The 15,761-nt window shown below is 41.1% G+C and overlaps 1 protein-coding gene across 1 annotated transcript in view; it reads right to left on the bottom strand.

Annotated features, from left to right (window-relative positions):
• Nucleotides 1–5,879, bottom strand: part of Haus6 (HAUS augmin like complex subunit 6) — a 35,995-nt gene extending 30,116 nt beyond the window's left edge. The window contains exons 1-3 of the mRNA XM_055591694.1: nucleotides 5,540–5,879; nucleotides 3,725–3,820; nucleotides 475–553 (exon numbers count right to left, since the gene is read on the bottom strand). Of these exons, the coding sequence (XP_055447669.1) occupies nucleotides 475–553; nucleotides 3,725–3,820; nucleotides 5,540–5,667 (303 nt within the window). The 5' untranslated portion in view covers nucleotides 5,668–5,879. The remainder of the gene's footprint in view (nucleotides 1–474; nucleotides 554–3,724; nucleotides 3,821–5,539) is intronic.
• Between the last annotated feature and the right edge of the window lie 9,882 nt (nucleotides 5,880–15,761).

Here is a 15,761-nt window from a genome sequence, read left to right as displayed (position 1 = left end):
CACACACACACACACACACACACACACACACACACACACACACACACACAAGTATAATCAAGCTAGACATCCAAACTTAACCTTCGGCCTAGAGACACACATATATACATACACACTCACTCACATAGGTTTCATTTTCAAAAAGCATTAATGTAGCTTATATAGTTCAGTAGTTTGTTGTTCTTGGTTTGATTTGGTTAGAATGTTTTTTTAGGGTGCTGTTGATGGAACATGGGGCTTACACACGTTAGGCAAGTGTCTGAGCTATATTCTCAGCCTTAAGGGATATTGTTATTGCTGCTGTTATTTTATCTATTTTTGTAAGACAGTCTCATTATGTCACTGTGAAAACCAGATTGGCCTTAAATTTATACAGATCCTTCTGCTTCTCTTTGCCTCTCAGGCCCTCAGATTACAGGCATACCTGGACTTTCTTCAAGTCTGCATTTTCTATTTTACAAAGGCAATACTTACAGAAATTTCTTTTAACCATTCACAGCAATGTTTCCGGAATTCCATATCATGTTTTTGGTCAAATGGAGGCCAGCAATCTCTTAAAAACATAACAGCAGTAGACTAATGAACACTATTAGTTCAGATTTTATTGCTGTGAAGAGACCCAATGACCAAGGCAACACATGAATCTATGGGGATTATGTCTATTCAAGCCACTTTACCTTCCAAAATACAAATTTAGCAAAAATTAAAAGACATCAAATTTATTCCCCATGGTAGAAACATTAAAATAAACTAGTGTTCCTAGATTCAGCTAAAGACATCAATCTATGAGGAATAGTTTTCTCTTAGGTCAATATTTATAAGCACAGTTCATTTTACTACAAATAGTTATATATTACATAGAGATTTACCAGAAAATACATCAGTCTTGGTGTAAGCCTTTAATCCTAGCATTGGGTAGGCAGAGGCATGAACAGCTCTGTGTTTTAAATCTACATAGGATACCAGGCCAGCCAAGGGTAATACTTATAAAAAAAATTAAATTAAAAAGGAACTTATAATTTACCTATTACTTTCTCAATAATCTTTTTTGTCCAATTATTTATTGAGACATAATTACTTATTTAAAGAAACAAGCTTTGAGCCCAATGTGGTAGTGCATGCCTCTAACCTTGCAGTAGGGAGAGGAAGGAGGATCCAGGCCAACCAGGGCTACAGAGATAGCCCATCTCTCAAAAGTAGAATCAATTGTTTGTACTTTTATAACATGGCTTTATATTCACAGGGAGAAAAAAAAAAAAAAAACTGGGCTGGGGTTATCACTCAGTAGTAGAGAACATGCCTAGCAAAGGATTGTAAACACAATACGTAGTAGAAAATAACAACAACAACAATAAATTTGTAAGAACATAACTGAAGGCTAGAATATAAACAGTTATGTTCTCAGCTTTGTGGGTTTAGGAATGATGCTTACTTCTGTCTTTACATTTTCTAAAACACAATGAACCATGATGCTTTTCATCAGGAAAAAAGTCAGAAAAAATTCTCTTTTTCTTTGAAACTTCTTGTGGTGGTTTGAATAACAATGGCCCCATAGGCTCATATTTGAATGTAGTCACCAAGAAGTGGAAGAACTCTTTTTAATAGGACTGGAAGGATTTAGCCAGCTGGTGTTACATGCCTGAAATCCTAGTATTAGGAAAGCAGAGGCAGGGGAATCCCTGAATTCTTATAGGGCTAGTTCCAGGACAGGAAGAGAGGAAAAAAAAAAAAAAAAAAGATTAATGGCTTTGAGGTTTCTTTCTCTCTCCCCAATCCCTATCTGCCTACAGATCAAGACATAGCTCTACTCCAGCATCATGCCTGACATGCTGCTATGCTTTCCCACCATGACAACAATGGACTTAGCCAGCCCTCAATTAAATGCTCTTACAAGACTTGCCTTGATCATGGTTGTCTCTTCACAACAGAACAGTAACTAAGATCATCCTGTCACAGATTTATTTATCTATTTATTTAGTTTTACTTAGTTTACTTGAAATATTTTTTGAAGGCCAAACTGGTCAACATAACAGGCTCTAGGCCAACCACAACCACACAAATGTGACTCTGGTCTCAAACAAAACAAAAACAAATAAAACCCAAAGTTTTAATTTTTATTTTATGTCTATGGTTGTGTTCCCTGCATGTATATCTTTGCACTACTTTCCACGCCCAGTGCCTTCAGAGACCAGAAAAGGATGTTGGATCCCCTATAACTGAAGTTAGAGATGGCTGAAGGTAAATGTAGGTGTGGGAATCAAACTCAGGTCCTCTGGAAGAACAGCCAGGGATCTTAATCACAGCCATTTCTCTAGTGCTCCCAAAACAAGAAAAAAAAAAATAAATGTACGTCAATCCACAATACATAAATTTTACTTTGATCATTTTTGGTTTTGGGTTTTTTGTTTAGTTTTGTTTGTTTTGTTTTTTTTTTGGTTTTTTGAGACAGGGTTTCTCTGTGTAACCTCACTGTCCTGGACTTGCTTTGTAGACCAGGCTGACCTTGAACTCACAATGTTCCACCTGCCTCTGCCTCTCTGAATGCTGGGATTATAGGCGTGCACCAACAAGCCTGGCTTAATTTTTAATTTTTAATTAACATACCATGAAACTGATATGGTGGCTCATACCCTTTAATCCCAGCACTAGAGGCAGAGGCAGATGGATCTCTATGTGTTAAGGCCAGCCTATGTGTTTGTATTATACATAGAGTTCTAGGCTAGGCCAGAGCAACATAGTAAGACCCTGTCTCAATCCTCACATCAGACAAAGACCATAAAGCTGGACATAGTGGCTCATGCTTTTATCCCAGCACTTTGAAGGCAGAGGCAAGTAGATCTCCGTGGGTTTGAGGGCAGCCTGGTCTTCAAAGGACAACCAGGCACTGTTTCATAGAGAAACCTTGTCTTAAAAAAACCAAAAGAGGGGAAAAAAATGGGGTTGAGGCTGTGGCTCAATGGTAGAGTACTTGCCTAGCATGTATAAGCCCTGGGTTCAATCTCCAACACTGAAAAAAGATTTAAAGTCGAGCAGTGGTGGTGCATGCCTTTAATCCCAGCAATTGGGAGGCAGAGGCAGGCAGAGCTCTGAGAGTCTGAGTCCAGACTGGTGTACTGAGCTAGTTCTAGAACAGCCAAAGCTACACAGAGAAACCCTGTCTCAAAAAAAAAAAAAAAAAAAAAAAAAAAAACCAAAAAAAAACTAAACTAAATACATAAATAAATTCCAGAGGCAGAGCAGGCAGATCTCTGAGTTCGAGGCCAGCCTAATCTACAGAATGAGTTCCAGGACAGCCAGGCCTACATAAAGAAACCCTGTCTGGAAAAACCTAAAAAAAAAAAAAAAAGACAAAGACTATGACAACAACAAAGAAAAAGGAAGAAGAGGAGGAAAGAAGATGACTGACAAGGATGATGAAGGAAGAAGAAAGAAAAAGACCATGAAGAACAGAAGGAACAAATTTCAAGAAACAAACTTGAAATTTCAAGAAACAAAATCAACAAAAAAAATTGTGTGTACACACATACACATACCCAAGCCCTCACCTACCTATATCAAGGTTAAACACTACAGTTCCTAAGGCTCATACCAAAATTTTATTGCATCCATTAGAAACAAATTAATGGCCAAAGTTGGAATTCGGGATTACATAAAGTCTATTTCAAATCTGAGAATGACTTTAAAAAAAAAGAAAAAAGAAAGAAAAGAAAGATTTTTTTCTTACCTGAAAACTTCTTTGGCACGAGACTCATTCAGCGTTTGAAACAAAAAATAGGAAACTATATAAAAGGCATCACGGTTCAGTTTGTCAAACATGTTCCTAATGGTAAGCAAAGATAAACCATTAATAAAACTCTACAGCATCATAAACTGCCTACATGTTGTCCTCAAATTGGTATTTTTCATTCTCTTCAAGAGGTCAAGGTGAATTAATTTTTCAAGTACATTTTATACTCAAGGAAAGCATAAAAGCTTTTATTTTCTGATTCTGAAAAATAGAGATCCAAATAAAAACTAGCATCTGCTCTATGACTCTGAAACATTAAACAGAAAGGACGAACGTAATCAGCTAGCAAAGACTACAGACTCTGACAGGATGAAGATGGCACTGATCAACATTTACTAAGAGCAGTGATAAAAGCTAACGTTTTTTGAGAACTTGATATTTGCTGGGCATTATCTTAGGACTTTTACAGATAGCAATCATCCCAAATTCTACTACACTATTTTCTTAAAATGTATAATTTGTACATCTTTGTGTATTTTGTGTGCTTATCTTAAAAACTGTAATAATCTGACCCCCCTTATTATATATACAAAACTTCAATCTAGAAGCTAGAAAAATTGCCCCCCCCCAAAAAATATCCCAGGTCAGGTACTACATTCAGCAAGTATCTGTTCAAAGAACACATAGATCCACCTCTCTTTTCCTTCCCACTGCCAATTTACAGAGGTGTGTAACTATGCAACTCTCCTTCCCCTCTTGTCCACTCCCTAACAAAACTAGTAAGACTTTCAAAATGCAGTCTTTGAAAAAAATACCCTGGACTGAAACAACTGGTCAGCTTAGTACGTTCAAATTTGTAACAGAAGTTACACAAATAAATGCCCATACAAACTACAAATTCATAGAAATATGTGGGTATAATCTTTCTGTGCACCACATACATGTCTTCAAATGCTGATTTCTGTACTGACAGAGATCTGAGTACAGAGTACCAGTCGGACTTTTGTATTGTTATTTTGTATTGTTATTTCTCTCTTACCCCCTTGCATAGCAAATAAGAGCTGCTTCCGATGAACCTAAATTTATATACTTTAACTTGTCTTACATGAGAAGCAGCCCAAGTTCCTCGTTTTTAAATTACAGAAAAAGGGAGGAATGTCAGTATTTAGGCACCTGCTTCTGGGTTGTCTCAGAAACAACCCAGATGTCATCATGTGTGGCTGGCCAAGTGGCCACACCTGAAAGGATCAACCCACTACTTTGTCTCTCTCTTGGGCTCTCTTGCCTCTCGCCCTCTTGCTCTCTTCCTTTTCTATCGGAGAGCCCCGCTCTCTTCTCCTATCATGTCTCCCTCTCTCCTTCTCTCTCTTCATCTCCATCTAATAAACCTTTTATATAAGATCTGCTGTGGGCCTCATCATTCATTAATTGGTCCTAACAGTGGTGACAACCATAATAGAAGTGGCAAAAGAAAGGACATCGATTTTTTTTTAATTTTCATTTTAATACATTATGTTTTTGCTAGCTGTAACACTGTAACGGGTTTTCGTTTGGATTCAAAGTTTAAACCCAAAGTTAACTACTTACTAGGCGTTTGCATAGAGTTCCTCTCGCCTCCCACCAACTGCAGCCACAAAGGCAGAGTTAGGCCAGCCCCGCTGTTTGGCCTCAACTACAGGACACTCCTATTGAGCGCACCCCACACTCCCTACACAGTGGCGAACAGTCGCCGCCACAGGCTGGCCGCCGCTGGGTTTGGCCGCCAGTGACTGGGCCACCCGGGACCGCGCCGCCACGGAGGGGTCTCCTTACTCTCCAAGATGCGCGTGCGGCACCATCTTTCCGCCGACCGTGGTGCCGGAACTCCTATTCAAACCGAGAGCCTGAAGGTACATCCAGAGATGCTGCTTCTCGAAAGCAGAGTCCCGGAACAAGCTCATCCTCTCAGGAGACACGGCGTCAGCGAGGGAGAAAAGTGGAGGCCCAGCGACCGTGAGGACCCCTGGACCCCTCCTGCGGGGAGTCCGGGGCGACGGCTACCCCTCCGCCGCGGCCGACCGCTGCCTCCTCGCCCAGAGCCAGACCACCACAAAACGCCGACCTCGACCGGGAAACCAAGCCGGTGACGGCAGCTCCACCCGCAAACTGAGACTCCCGCGCTTACGGAAAAGCACAATGCGCCGGCGCCACCGGATTTCCGGGACTGGTCTTCTTTAGAAGACTCTATCTCCCGCCATGCAATGCGCCCTAAGCTCCCTACACAGAAAAACTACAAGACCCACAAAGCATTGCTTGGCCAGCGACTTTCTCCAGGGTCTTTGGGGACCTAGGTTCTGGATACTTAGAAATTTTGATTTCTGTTACTCAGGTTGTGATTACTGTTCGTTTTAACTACACAGTAGACCCTTGGAGTGAGTAATGCAAACGGATGGCCCTGAACAAATCACTTTTACCTTTGTTTTAAAACAGGAACTTAGTTGTGTTGGCGCATGCCTTTAATCCCAGGAGGCAGGAGGCTGAGTTCTCTGTTAGTTCGAAACCAGCCTTGTCTACAGAGTGAGTTCTGGGCCGGCCAGAACTACACAGGGAAACCTGTGTTGAAAAAAACAAAACAAAAGACAGGGTCTTGCTATTGTTGAGTCAGGGGTGGAAGCGGAGAAAACTCACTTCAGAAGCAGAAGCTTAAAATGAAAGCTTTATTTTCTGAACTCAAGAGAGGCCGCCAGTTCAAGATCTGAACCTGGTCCCAGAGGGGAAGCTGTATTGCATATTTAAAGGGTGAAAACCAGAAAGGCAGAAGAGGGCATTGCTGAGTGTCAGGATCATCCAATCAAATTTTAACATCATGGCTTAAGGAAGGGAGTTTCTGTTGGAAGCTGGATCTGATCCAGGACATCTGGCCTCAAGGCCTTTAACTCATCCTCCTAGACATTTGTTCCAGAGCTCAGAGTGGTAAGGGATCAAAGGAGTGAGCCGGCTGCACCTAGTTTATTAGGGCATAACAGGCAATCGGTTGTTTCATCCTGCCAGCAAGATGGAAAAGTTGTCCTAGAAACAACTGTCTCCTTACTTTTCAGCAACTGGGAAAATCCCTGCTTCCCTCAGGCCTGGGATCTTGAATTTAGTTTTTCCTATAACTAAATGGAGTCTGAAAACGAAATCTTTTGCAGGTTCCCAACAGCTATGTATCACTAACTGACCTTCGACTCCGTGTGTAGCTGGCGTTGAATTTACTATAATCCTGTACCTGATTTCCTGGTACGGAAATTACAGGCAAAAGCCACCGAGTGCAGTGGAGTTGTTTATTGTCCTCCTCATCCCGGATATTTGGCAAAATTTCTATTGTCACATGTTTCTTTGGTCGTAGGGGTTAGGAGTTGAGACAGGATTTCTTTTAGCCTCCTCTGGCTGTTAACTCCCTTTTCAATGGATGAGCTTGAATTCCTAATCCTGCCTCCCCCTTCCAAATACTGTTATTAGTGGGAGCGACCACCGGCCAGACTTCATCTTGCTGTACCGAGTCTGGCTCTTTGCTAAGCATACAACTTCCCCTTTTAGCACTCTGAATGATGGGTATTGTTTCTCCGACACCCCACGTAGAACACGTTCTATAGGGTGAGAGATACCCTATTTCACATTACCATGTCAAGCAGTTATTGCCTCCTGACTTACTAAAAGCACCCGCTCCTTTGAAATTAACATCGTGTAGTTCATGTAGAAGACATCTATGAGATTTTCCAGGTCTGATATTGCTCACAGGAGGTTTTGGTGATATAAGTATTCACATAGGTGACCTTTTAAATATCCTGGCCTCTCAGCTAACTGACCTTCTCTAAGTTTGCCTCCCATTCAACATACCCACTCTCAGGATATGAAACCCTTTATTGTATAAGAATGTTAATTCAGAACATGGCTGTTCTGGCAAGAGATCACATCCAAAGATCTTCTAGGTCTGGGTGATCCAGCCTGAATACAAACACACTTTTAACCCAGGATACAGAGGCAAATGGATCTGAGTTCAAAACTAGCCTGGCATTGAGCAAGTATCAAGTAAAGAAAAGCTTAGGTCTAGGTGTGGTAGTACATGCCTTTTATCCCGAAGGTAAAGTTTGTAGAAGGAAGCACCCATGTTTAAAAGTGATGTCTAATTAAGTGGCAGAAAAAGGTGACAAATCAGAGAAGATTTGACAAAATAGGATATGCCCAACTCTGACAAGAAGAGAGAGGAAAAGGAAGCTATTTAAGAGGTAGTTTTACAGAGAAAAAAGACAGTTTTTACCAGGACACTAATAGAAAGAAGGGTTGCAGAGAGAGAACTCAGATGAAGACAGAATGACTCAGAAAATAAGAAGCCAGAGGATTAGAAAAGATTTCTGCAGTTAGTTTGAAGCAGAGCAATTCAGGGGCCGAGAGAATAGCCAGATTAATAAGTCAACTGGGAGAGGAGTTTGAGTCAGAAAAGCTGAGTTGAACCAGCCAGACAGAGATCGGCAAGAAAGAAAGGGTGAGTTTATTCAGTAGTAAGTCTCGGAGGCTGAAAACATTCTAGGCCTAGGTTAGATGGTACAGAGGCTAGAAGCTTCCAGGACTCAACCTAGGTCAGCAGACAGAGGCAGTGAGCCTCAGAGACAATAACTGAAACAGGCAAGTAAAAGCTCCACTTACATTTTATGTTGTCATCATTGCTGTAACATTTGCATGATGTCGACTTCCTCACTCTGCAGCCCGATCCCTCCACATCACACATGTCCATACATGAATTCATGGAATTACACATATTTACAGGATTCAATTTGCTAGATATGTTATCCATAGAGACATTCAAATTATCCTTTATTTGTCTAATGAAAATTACTCAAATTCCCAAGAAATTGAAGGCTCATTTTGGGTACTCCCTGCCTCACACCTGGAGTCAGCCATTTTTTCTGGAAGCCCTGCTTTCTTTCAGTGCAAAATGGTACTTTTTGACCACAACCTGGGCAGTAAGAATATTCATAGTTACTAAATTATAACTCTATATTTTAGTTTCTGAAATATATTTAGCTAAATAATACTTAAGACTGTTTTGTGACCTGCAATGTTTTGTGTGACTAAGCTTCTCACAAATTCAGTTATTTAATCTTTATAATAAATTTAGTGCTGAGGCAAAATAAGATTTAAAAAAAAAAGAAGAAGCTAGAGAGATGGCTCAGAGATTAAGAGCACTGCTTGCTCTTCCAGAGGTCCTGGGTTCAGTTCCCACCAACCACATGGTGGCCTCACAACCATCTATAGTGAGTTCTGGTGCCCTCTTCTGGCATTCACATGTACATGCAGGCAGAACATTGTATACATAATAAAATAATCTTAAAAAAAAAGAAAAAGAAAACCACACTTAATTTAAAAAAAAAAAAAAGATTAAAAAAAAAATATCCGGGCACTTGTGGGGTGAGCCTTGTAATCCCAGCACTCAGAGAGGCAGAGGCAGTTGGATTTCTGTGAGTTTGAAGCCAGGTTGCTCTACAAATTGAGTCCAGACAGCCAAGGCTACACAGAGAAACCCTGTCTCGAAAACAAACAAACAAAAAAAAATTAAATTTAAATTTAAGAAGACATGGGAAGGAAAACACACACACACACACACACTTTGGGATCTAGTTTGTGTTTCCTGTTGACTGAATCAAGTTTCAACACAACTGATAATTTAAAAAAAAATGTCATAAGAAACAAAAAAATAACAAATGTTCAGTTAAATAAAAAAAAAAAACTCTCTGATCCAAGATTATACTGCCCAAATTTTATATTGTTAGCGTGTGTGTGTGTGTGTGTGTGTGTGTGTGTGTGTGTAGAGGACAATTTGAGAGAGTCAACTCTCTCCTTTCATCATGTGGGTCCTAAAGGGTTAAATCCAGACCATCAGGCTTGGCAGCAGGTACCTTTACCCACTAAGCCATCTCCCTGGCCTACAGCCCAATTTTATTATAAAGGCATTTCAGCAATTAAACATTAAAGGATTATATAAAATGATACATGATGTAGAATAAGATCTCTTTTAGAAGTTCACGTTATTTGCAACTAAGAACAAGCGGCCAAAAAAAAAAATAATAATAAGAGTAGATTAACATTCTCCAAAGCCACAGGAACAGACACAGATGCAAACATAAAACAAAACAGAACAGAACAAAACAAAAAACCCTGATACATATTACATTTTCAGCAAAAGAGAGTCTTTCGTTGTGTTAGTTGGGTAGCCTTTTGCCCTAAAAGGACACAGCTGTGAGTATGTGATCATTGGGTTCAATCCTCCTCTTCCAATGGTATAATATCAGGAACTTCATCAATCTCAGATGTCAAGTCAATGGTAGTGAGATCAAGCATCTGTAAAAGAAAAACCTTGGATGTTAGAACAAGCACTGGTTTCCAGGTGTTGACTGAGGTCAGAGGAAGAACAGGCAGGAAGTGAAGTGAAAGTTCAGATCCAAAGCAGCCCTCATGCCTGTGCTGCCCCTGGAGTGGTGAGAATATAGGCAGGGGCCACCATACCAGCCTGAAACTTTTCTTCACTAGTTCTTTACTAGAGTAGGCTTGATAAAAGTTTTTTTTTTTTTAATTGTGCCAGGTGATCATCTTTCATCCCATCAGTTTGGAGGCAGAAGCAAGCAGATCTCTATAAGTACAGGCCAGCCAGGCTACATAGTAAGATATGCCCTAAAAACAAAACAATGTAGGGGTGGAGAGATGGCTCAGAGGTTAAGAGTACTAGCTGTTCTTCCAAAGGTTCTGAGTTCAATTCCCAGCAACCATATGGTGGCTCATAACCATCTATAGTGAGATCCGGTGCCCTCTTCTGGTGCACAGGCACAAATGCAAGCAGAGTGCTGTATAAACAATAAATCTTTAAAAAAAAAAGTATTTGGGTTATTATTTTTCTTTTTAAAAAATGGTGTTCCACCTTTGTAGGACTTGTTTAGGAACTGAGACAGCAATTTGTTTCCTAGTTTTGAAATATGACACTCTGGAGACTGAGGCCAGGATGGTGGTAAACTTAAAACCAGACTGAGCTACCTAGAACTTGCCTCAAACAAAACTTTGAAGTAGTCATCACAAGGTGCCAGGAGTGTAGAAACAGCTTGTGTTTCTCACAGGCCCTGGTTTCCACCTCCAGCATACAAGAAGGTAAAGGAAGGAGCTGTGAGATACAGTACTTCCAACTGGACTCTTCCAGCAAAAAAGGACAGGGAGAAGACGGTCTAATAGCCAAAATAACTAACAAGAACAACAACAATCATCACATTCCAAAAAAGAGGCAGAAATGAAGAAATGGGTTAAGGAGTTAGTGTTTTTACCATGTAGCCTAAAATACAGACAAGACATTTTACCAGAATGAGAAGTCTCTGTAATGAAGGATGGTGATAGTTGAATACATTGTGAACATATTTAATGCTGCTGAGTTACATATCAAAAGCATAGCTTAAATGAGCTGAGTATGTGACTCACACCTGTAACCCCAGCATTTAGGAGGTAGGGCAGGAAAATCAGGAGTTCAAGATCAGCCTCAGTTACAACGCAAGTTCAAAGCCAGCCTGGCCTATGTGAAACCCCTGTCTGAAAAAAAATGAAAAGCAGGTTAGCTTGTGCTATATTGTACAGACCAGACAGAGATACATAGCACAAGCCCGTCTTAGAATGATCAAAATAAATGTTGATGTTGTGGCATGTGGGTGTGTGTATATACACAGGCCCACACCTACGACCAAAGGTGTCTTCGTCAAACACTCTTCACTTATTTTTTGAGGCAGAGTCTCTCGTTGAGCTCAGGTCTCACTGACTCCACTAGGCCGGCCGGCCAATGTGCTCCAGGTTCTGCCTACCTCATGATTCTGTCCACCTCCACCAACACCAGGGTTTCAGACCACATCAACGCTCCTGGTTTAAATGTGGGTGCTGGGGATCCAAATCCAGGTCCTCATGCTTGTGAAGCTGGCACTTTATCAGCTGAGCCCTCCCCCCAGCCCCAGAATGGTAAATTTGGCACTCCGCATATTTTATTCCATAACAGTATGCAGGAAATGAGGGGCAAGGGAACAAGGAAAGTCTTCATTTGTTCACCAGGCCCTTTACCTCTTTGTGTCCTTTATTGTTCTTTTCCCTAAGAACTTGGGAGCTGACAAAACTGTGCCTCTGAGGGACAATGTTCACCAACGTATTCCTTAAGTTTTCCATTGATGGAGTAACTTGTATTCTAGCCCTTCAGCAGTATTCACTTTGCAAAGGTCCTACCAACCTGAGATGCACAGAGGCCAGCAGTGTTACAGAAACTGGTTTGGAGCATCAGCCAGAAAAGCCAACTATCATGTTAGCCTTTTTAGGTTAGAAGATAGACTTTCCTGGCTTCTTCCCTGAGCTATTGTTACAGAATGTATACTTTAGCAGCCACTAAACTGTTTGCCTTTAATATGCATTCGTTCATACGTTTCTATCTTACTAAATCTATATAATAACAAAATATTTCTGTGCATATGTTTTTGGCGTTTTTCTGTGACTCTGTAAGCCCAGAATAACCACAAACTTGTGGCAATCCCTCCTGCCCCAGGCTGACAAATCCTGGGATTTTATAGTGAGCCACTATGTCTGGCTGACTATATTTATGTTTATAAATGTAAAGAAGAACGTGAAGCTACCGCACAGAAGATATAAAGAGAGACATTTTCTAGTTGCTGTTGGAGGATGGTCTGATGCATGCTACTTGTACTCAAGAAACGGTTACGCCTATCCTTGTTGTGTAAACCTGCTTAAGACATACCTGATTGGTTGATTAAATGGCCTACAACTTGGGCAGGGCAGAATGGGGTAGGCATGGGCTAAGGTCCCTGGGATTTGGGTTGAAGAGAGAATCACGGGAGAAAGACTGACCAGAAAAGAGGAAGAAGGAGGATGCCACAATGGGTTAGTGTGGAAAATAAGCCACGTGGTCCAAAAGAAAGGACTCCAATAATGGCATGAAAAGGCCCAGATGAAGAATAAGAGCAAGGACCACGGAATTATGTATGGAAGGTAGACCAAATGAAGAGGATTAAGGCAGATAGCATTGGATGGGGGCTGAGAGATGGATGGTGAGGATATTGAGACAATGTAAGGAAAATATTTGACCAGCCCAAGGTAAAAAAGAGAATTATAAACCTAACAGATGTTTGTGTCTTATTTTGTGATGGGGGTTAGATAATGCCACCAAAACAATCATAGGACTAATGATATACATTATATAGCCTAACACTTTTTTTTTTTTAATTTACAACAAGTTGCCAAATAAAGAAAGCCAGCTGTGGTTTTCTCTTGTTAGAGAGTTTGAATGCTAGAATGGGAACCATATATATGCGATTTGACATCGTTGAGACACTGAGCCAAGTCCCCATTGTGCTCTTTAGTTCTTTTCAACCTTCTTCTTCATCTGAAGTATCCAATTTATGAGGGGCAGAATAAAGGTGGTGTGATTGCACTCGTGAAAGGGGATCAATAAACAATAGTGACCTAAATACCAACCCTTTGCAGACTCTTTGCAGAATGAAGGTTCCACTTGCGGAGTTCTAGTCCCTAAAGCCAACAATGCATCCACCTCCTCCTCCACCACACACACGCACACACACACACATACACACACTTAAAGGCCTTGGGACGGTTTAGGGGTGCCATATGAACAATTCACCTTCTATATAGCCACACGAATTCAGTGTGCAAGTTCTTTTAGACGTCTTAGGCTGTCCCCGACTCGACTGTGAAGCTATGTGCTATGAAGGAAATGGAGGAGGGAAGGGGCAGCGGAAAGTAGCCATAGTCTGTCATGTATGGTGAATTTTAAGTTCTAAGTTAGTGATCTTGCCTACAACTTTTGCAGGGCTTTGGAAAATGCTTCAAAAATCATTTCTCAGAATTAGAAAACAAATACCTGTTTTGTTGGCATGAATAAGCAGTTATGTACTGCCAAAGCAAGAGTGTTGGCAGTGTTTTGCTGAAAAAGCCTATCAAGACGGAGTGTGGGGTCAGTACGGCATGCACACCGTGACGCTAATGAGGCAGCCACAGACACTCCCCGGGGACAGAAAGCCCGCTTGCTATTCATTCTTTCATGAAAACCAGAATTCCCTGAGTCAAAGGTGCGGCATACTGTTTAGACTGTTCACCATGCAACCCCTAGGGGGCACCATTCAGACGATACACAGCACAGATCCTTGAATTTGTTACAGCCACAAGATGGCACTAAACCCATTGAGGATGTGGTGCCTTTTTCTCCTGCAAGGATGGCCAGCGGCCCTGGGTCCTGGATATAAGAGGCAACTACCGGAACAGAAATGCTATCCGTAGGGATTTAACCTGCTGGTAAATGCGTGCACACAGCGCTGTCTTTGAGCCCGAGTGTGCTTGCATCCCAGAGCGTCTGGAGTGCCTAGGTCTGCCTCACTGGCTCTGCCTATACTGAACGACTAGAACAGCTGAGTGAGCTGGTGCACACCTACCTGGTCCCACTCACGCACACTAAGTGGGATGCTCTGTAGAGCAATGCAATAGTTGGCTCTTGTCTAACCAGTTAGAATTCTTCAGATAGGGTGCAAGTTACAGTGATCATTGCCATCTATTGTTAACCAACTAATCAGAATCAGGGCTCACTCCTATGCACCAGATTCATTTAAGCGTTCCTTTTTTTTTTTTTTTTTTTTTTTTTTTTTTGTCTCTCTCTCTCTTCTTCCCAGTGCTAGGCTCTGAAGCCATGATCTTGCACATGCCAGATGAACACATTCCCACTAAAAGCTGCCTCTCCCTCTAGGGTGCTGGAGAGTGAGCCAGGGGTTTTGTGCACGCTATGCTGTATTAACAACCCTTCTTTAAATTTTTTTTTTTTTTTGAGATAAAATATCTCACTGTGTCAAATATGCTGACCTAGAACTCACTCTGCAGCCCAGGCCTTCCTTGACCTAACTTAGAACCATGAGTAGCTACGGTTGAGAAGCATGCACCACCAGACCCTGTGCCCAGGATCTTCTAAAATTAAAATATTTTATAGAGCCTACACAGAAGATCTTGTTGTTGTTTTTTTTAAGGCTCTAGATAACTCTGTATTACTTATATGCATAACGTAAACTCACTCTATGTTCTGTTTCAGATTAAAATCATTTACTTCCTATTTCCTTTGTTTCTCAAAATGTGGTCATTGGGTCGCCTGCATTAGAAGCATTTAAGAATGCTCTTTAAAAGTGAAAACCATCCCTGCACTTGGGGGGGCAAAGGCAGGTGGATCTCTGGGTTTGAGGCCAGCCTGGTCTACAGAGTGTGTTCTAGGACAGCCAGGGCTACACAGAGAAACCCTATCTCAAAGAAGAGAAGGAAAAAAAAAACAATTAGCAGCCTCAATCACTAAGGGTGAGGGATACATAGAGGTATAGTGGAGCATTATCAAATATTCACTGGCAATCTTATTCTAAGAGCATACAAGTTCTGTTCTTTATTTTGATACAAGGGCAGAGTTCATACCTTACACTATCAGGAACTCAAATATACTATTGCTTTGTTAATATAGCTACCTATCTATTACATATATTATACATACATAGTAGCTGCTTCCATATTCACATTGTTTCCACCTAATAAGTGTGAAGCATTTTTTTTTTTCAGTATCAACCCAGATTACTGATATGGGCCCAATATCTTGTATCTGGCTCACTCCAAAAGAACTTTCATGAAGTGAGTAGCAAGCTAGAATCTAGAAGGTTCATTCTCTATGAAGAATAGGTTCTTATGTGAGATACAAAGCTTTTCATCTTATTGTGTCCTGGTTTTTTCTAGTCTGAGGGTCCAGTTTAAGCAAGCGTTGAGAACAGAATCTCAGCTGGGCATGATAGCACATCTTACAGTCCCAACACTTGGAAGGCTGAGGAAGATGGAGAGTGAGTTCAGTACATACTGAGTTCAAAACCAGACTGGGCTACTTAGCAAAACCTTATCAAGAACAAAGAAAAGAAGGAAGGAAGGAAGGAAGGAAGGAAGGAAGGAAGGAAGGAAGGAA

This window comes from Psammomys obesus, unplaced genomic scaffold (assembly GCF_907164565.1).
Source record: "Psammomys obesus unplaced genomic scaffold, mPsaObe1.curated_primary_1811, whole genome shotgun sequence".
Lineage (NCBI taxonomy): Eukaryota > Metazoa > Chordata > Mammalia > Rodentia > Muridae > Psammomys > Psammomys obesus.
Note: the sequence above shows the minus strand (reverse complement) of the source record. Positions and strands in the feature narration are given on the sequence as shown.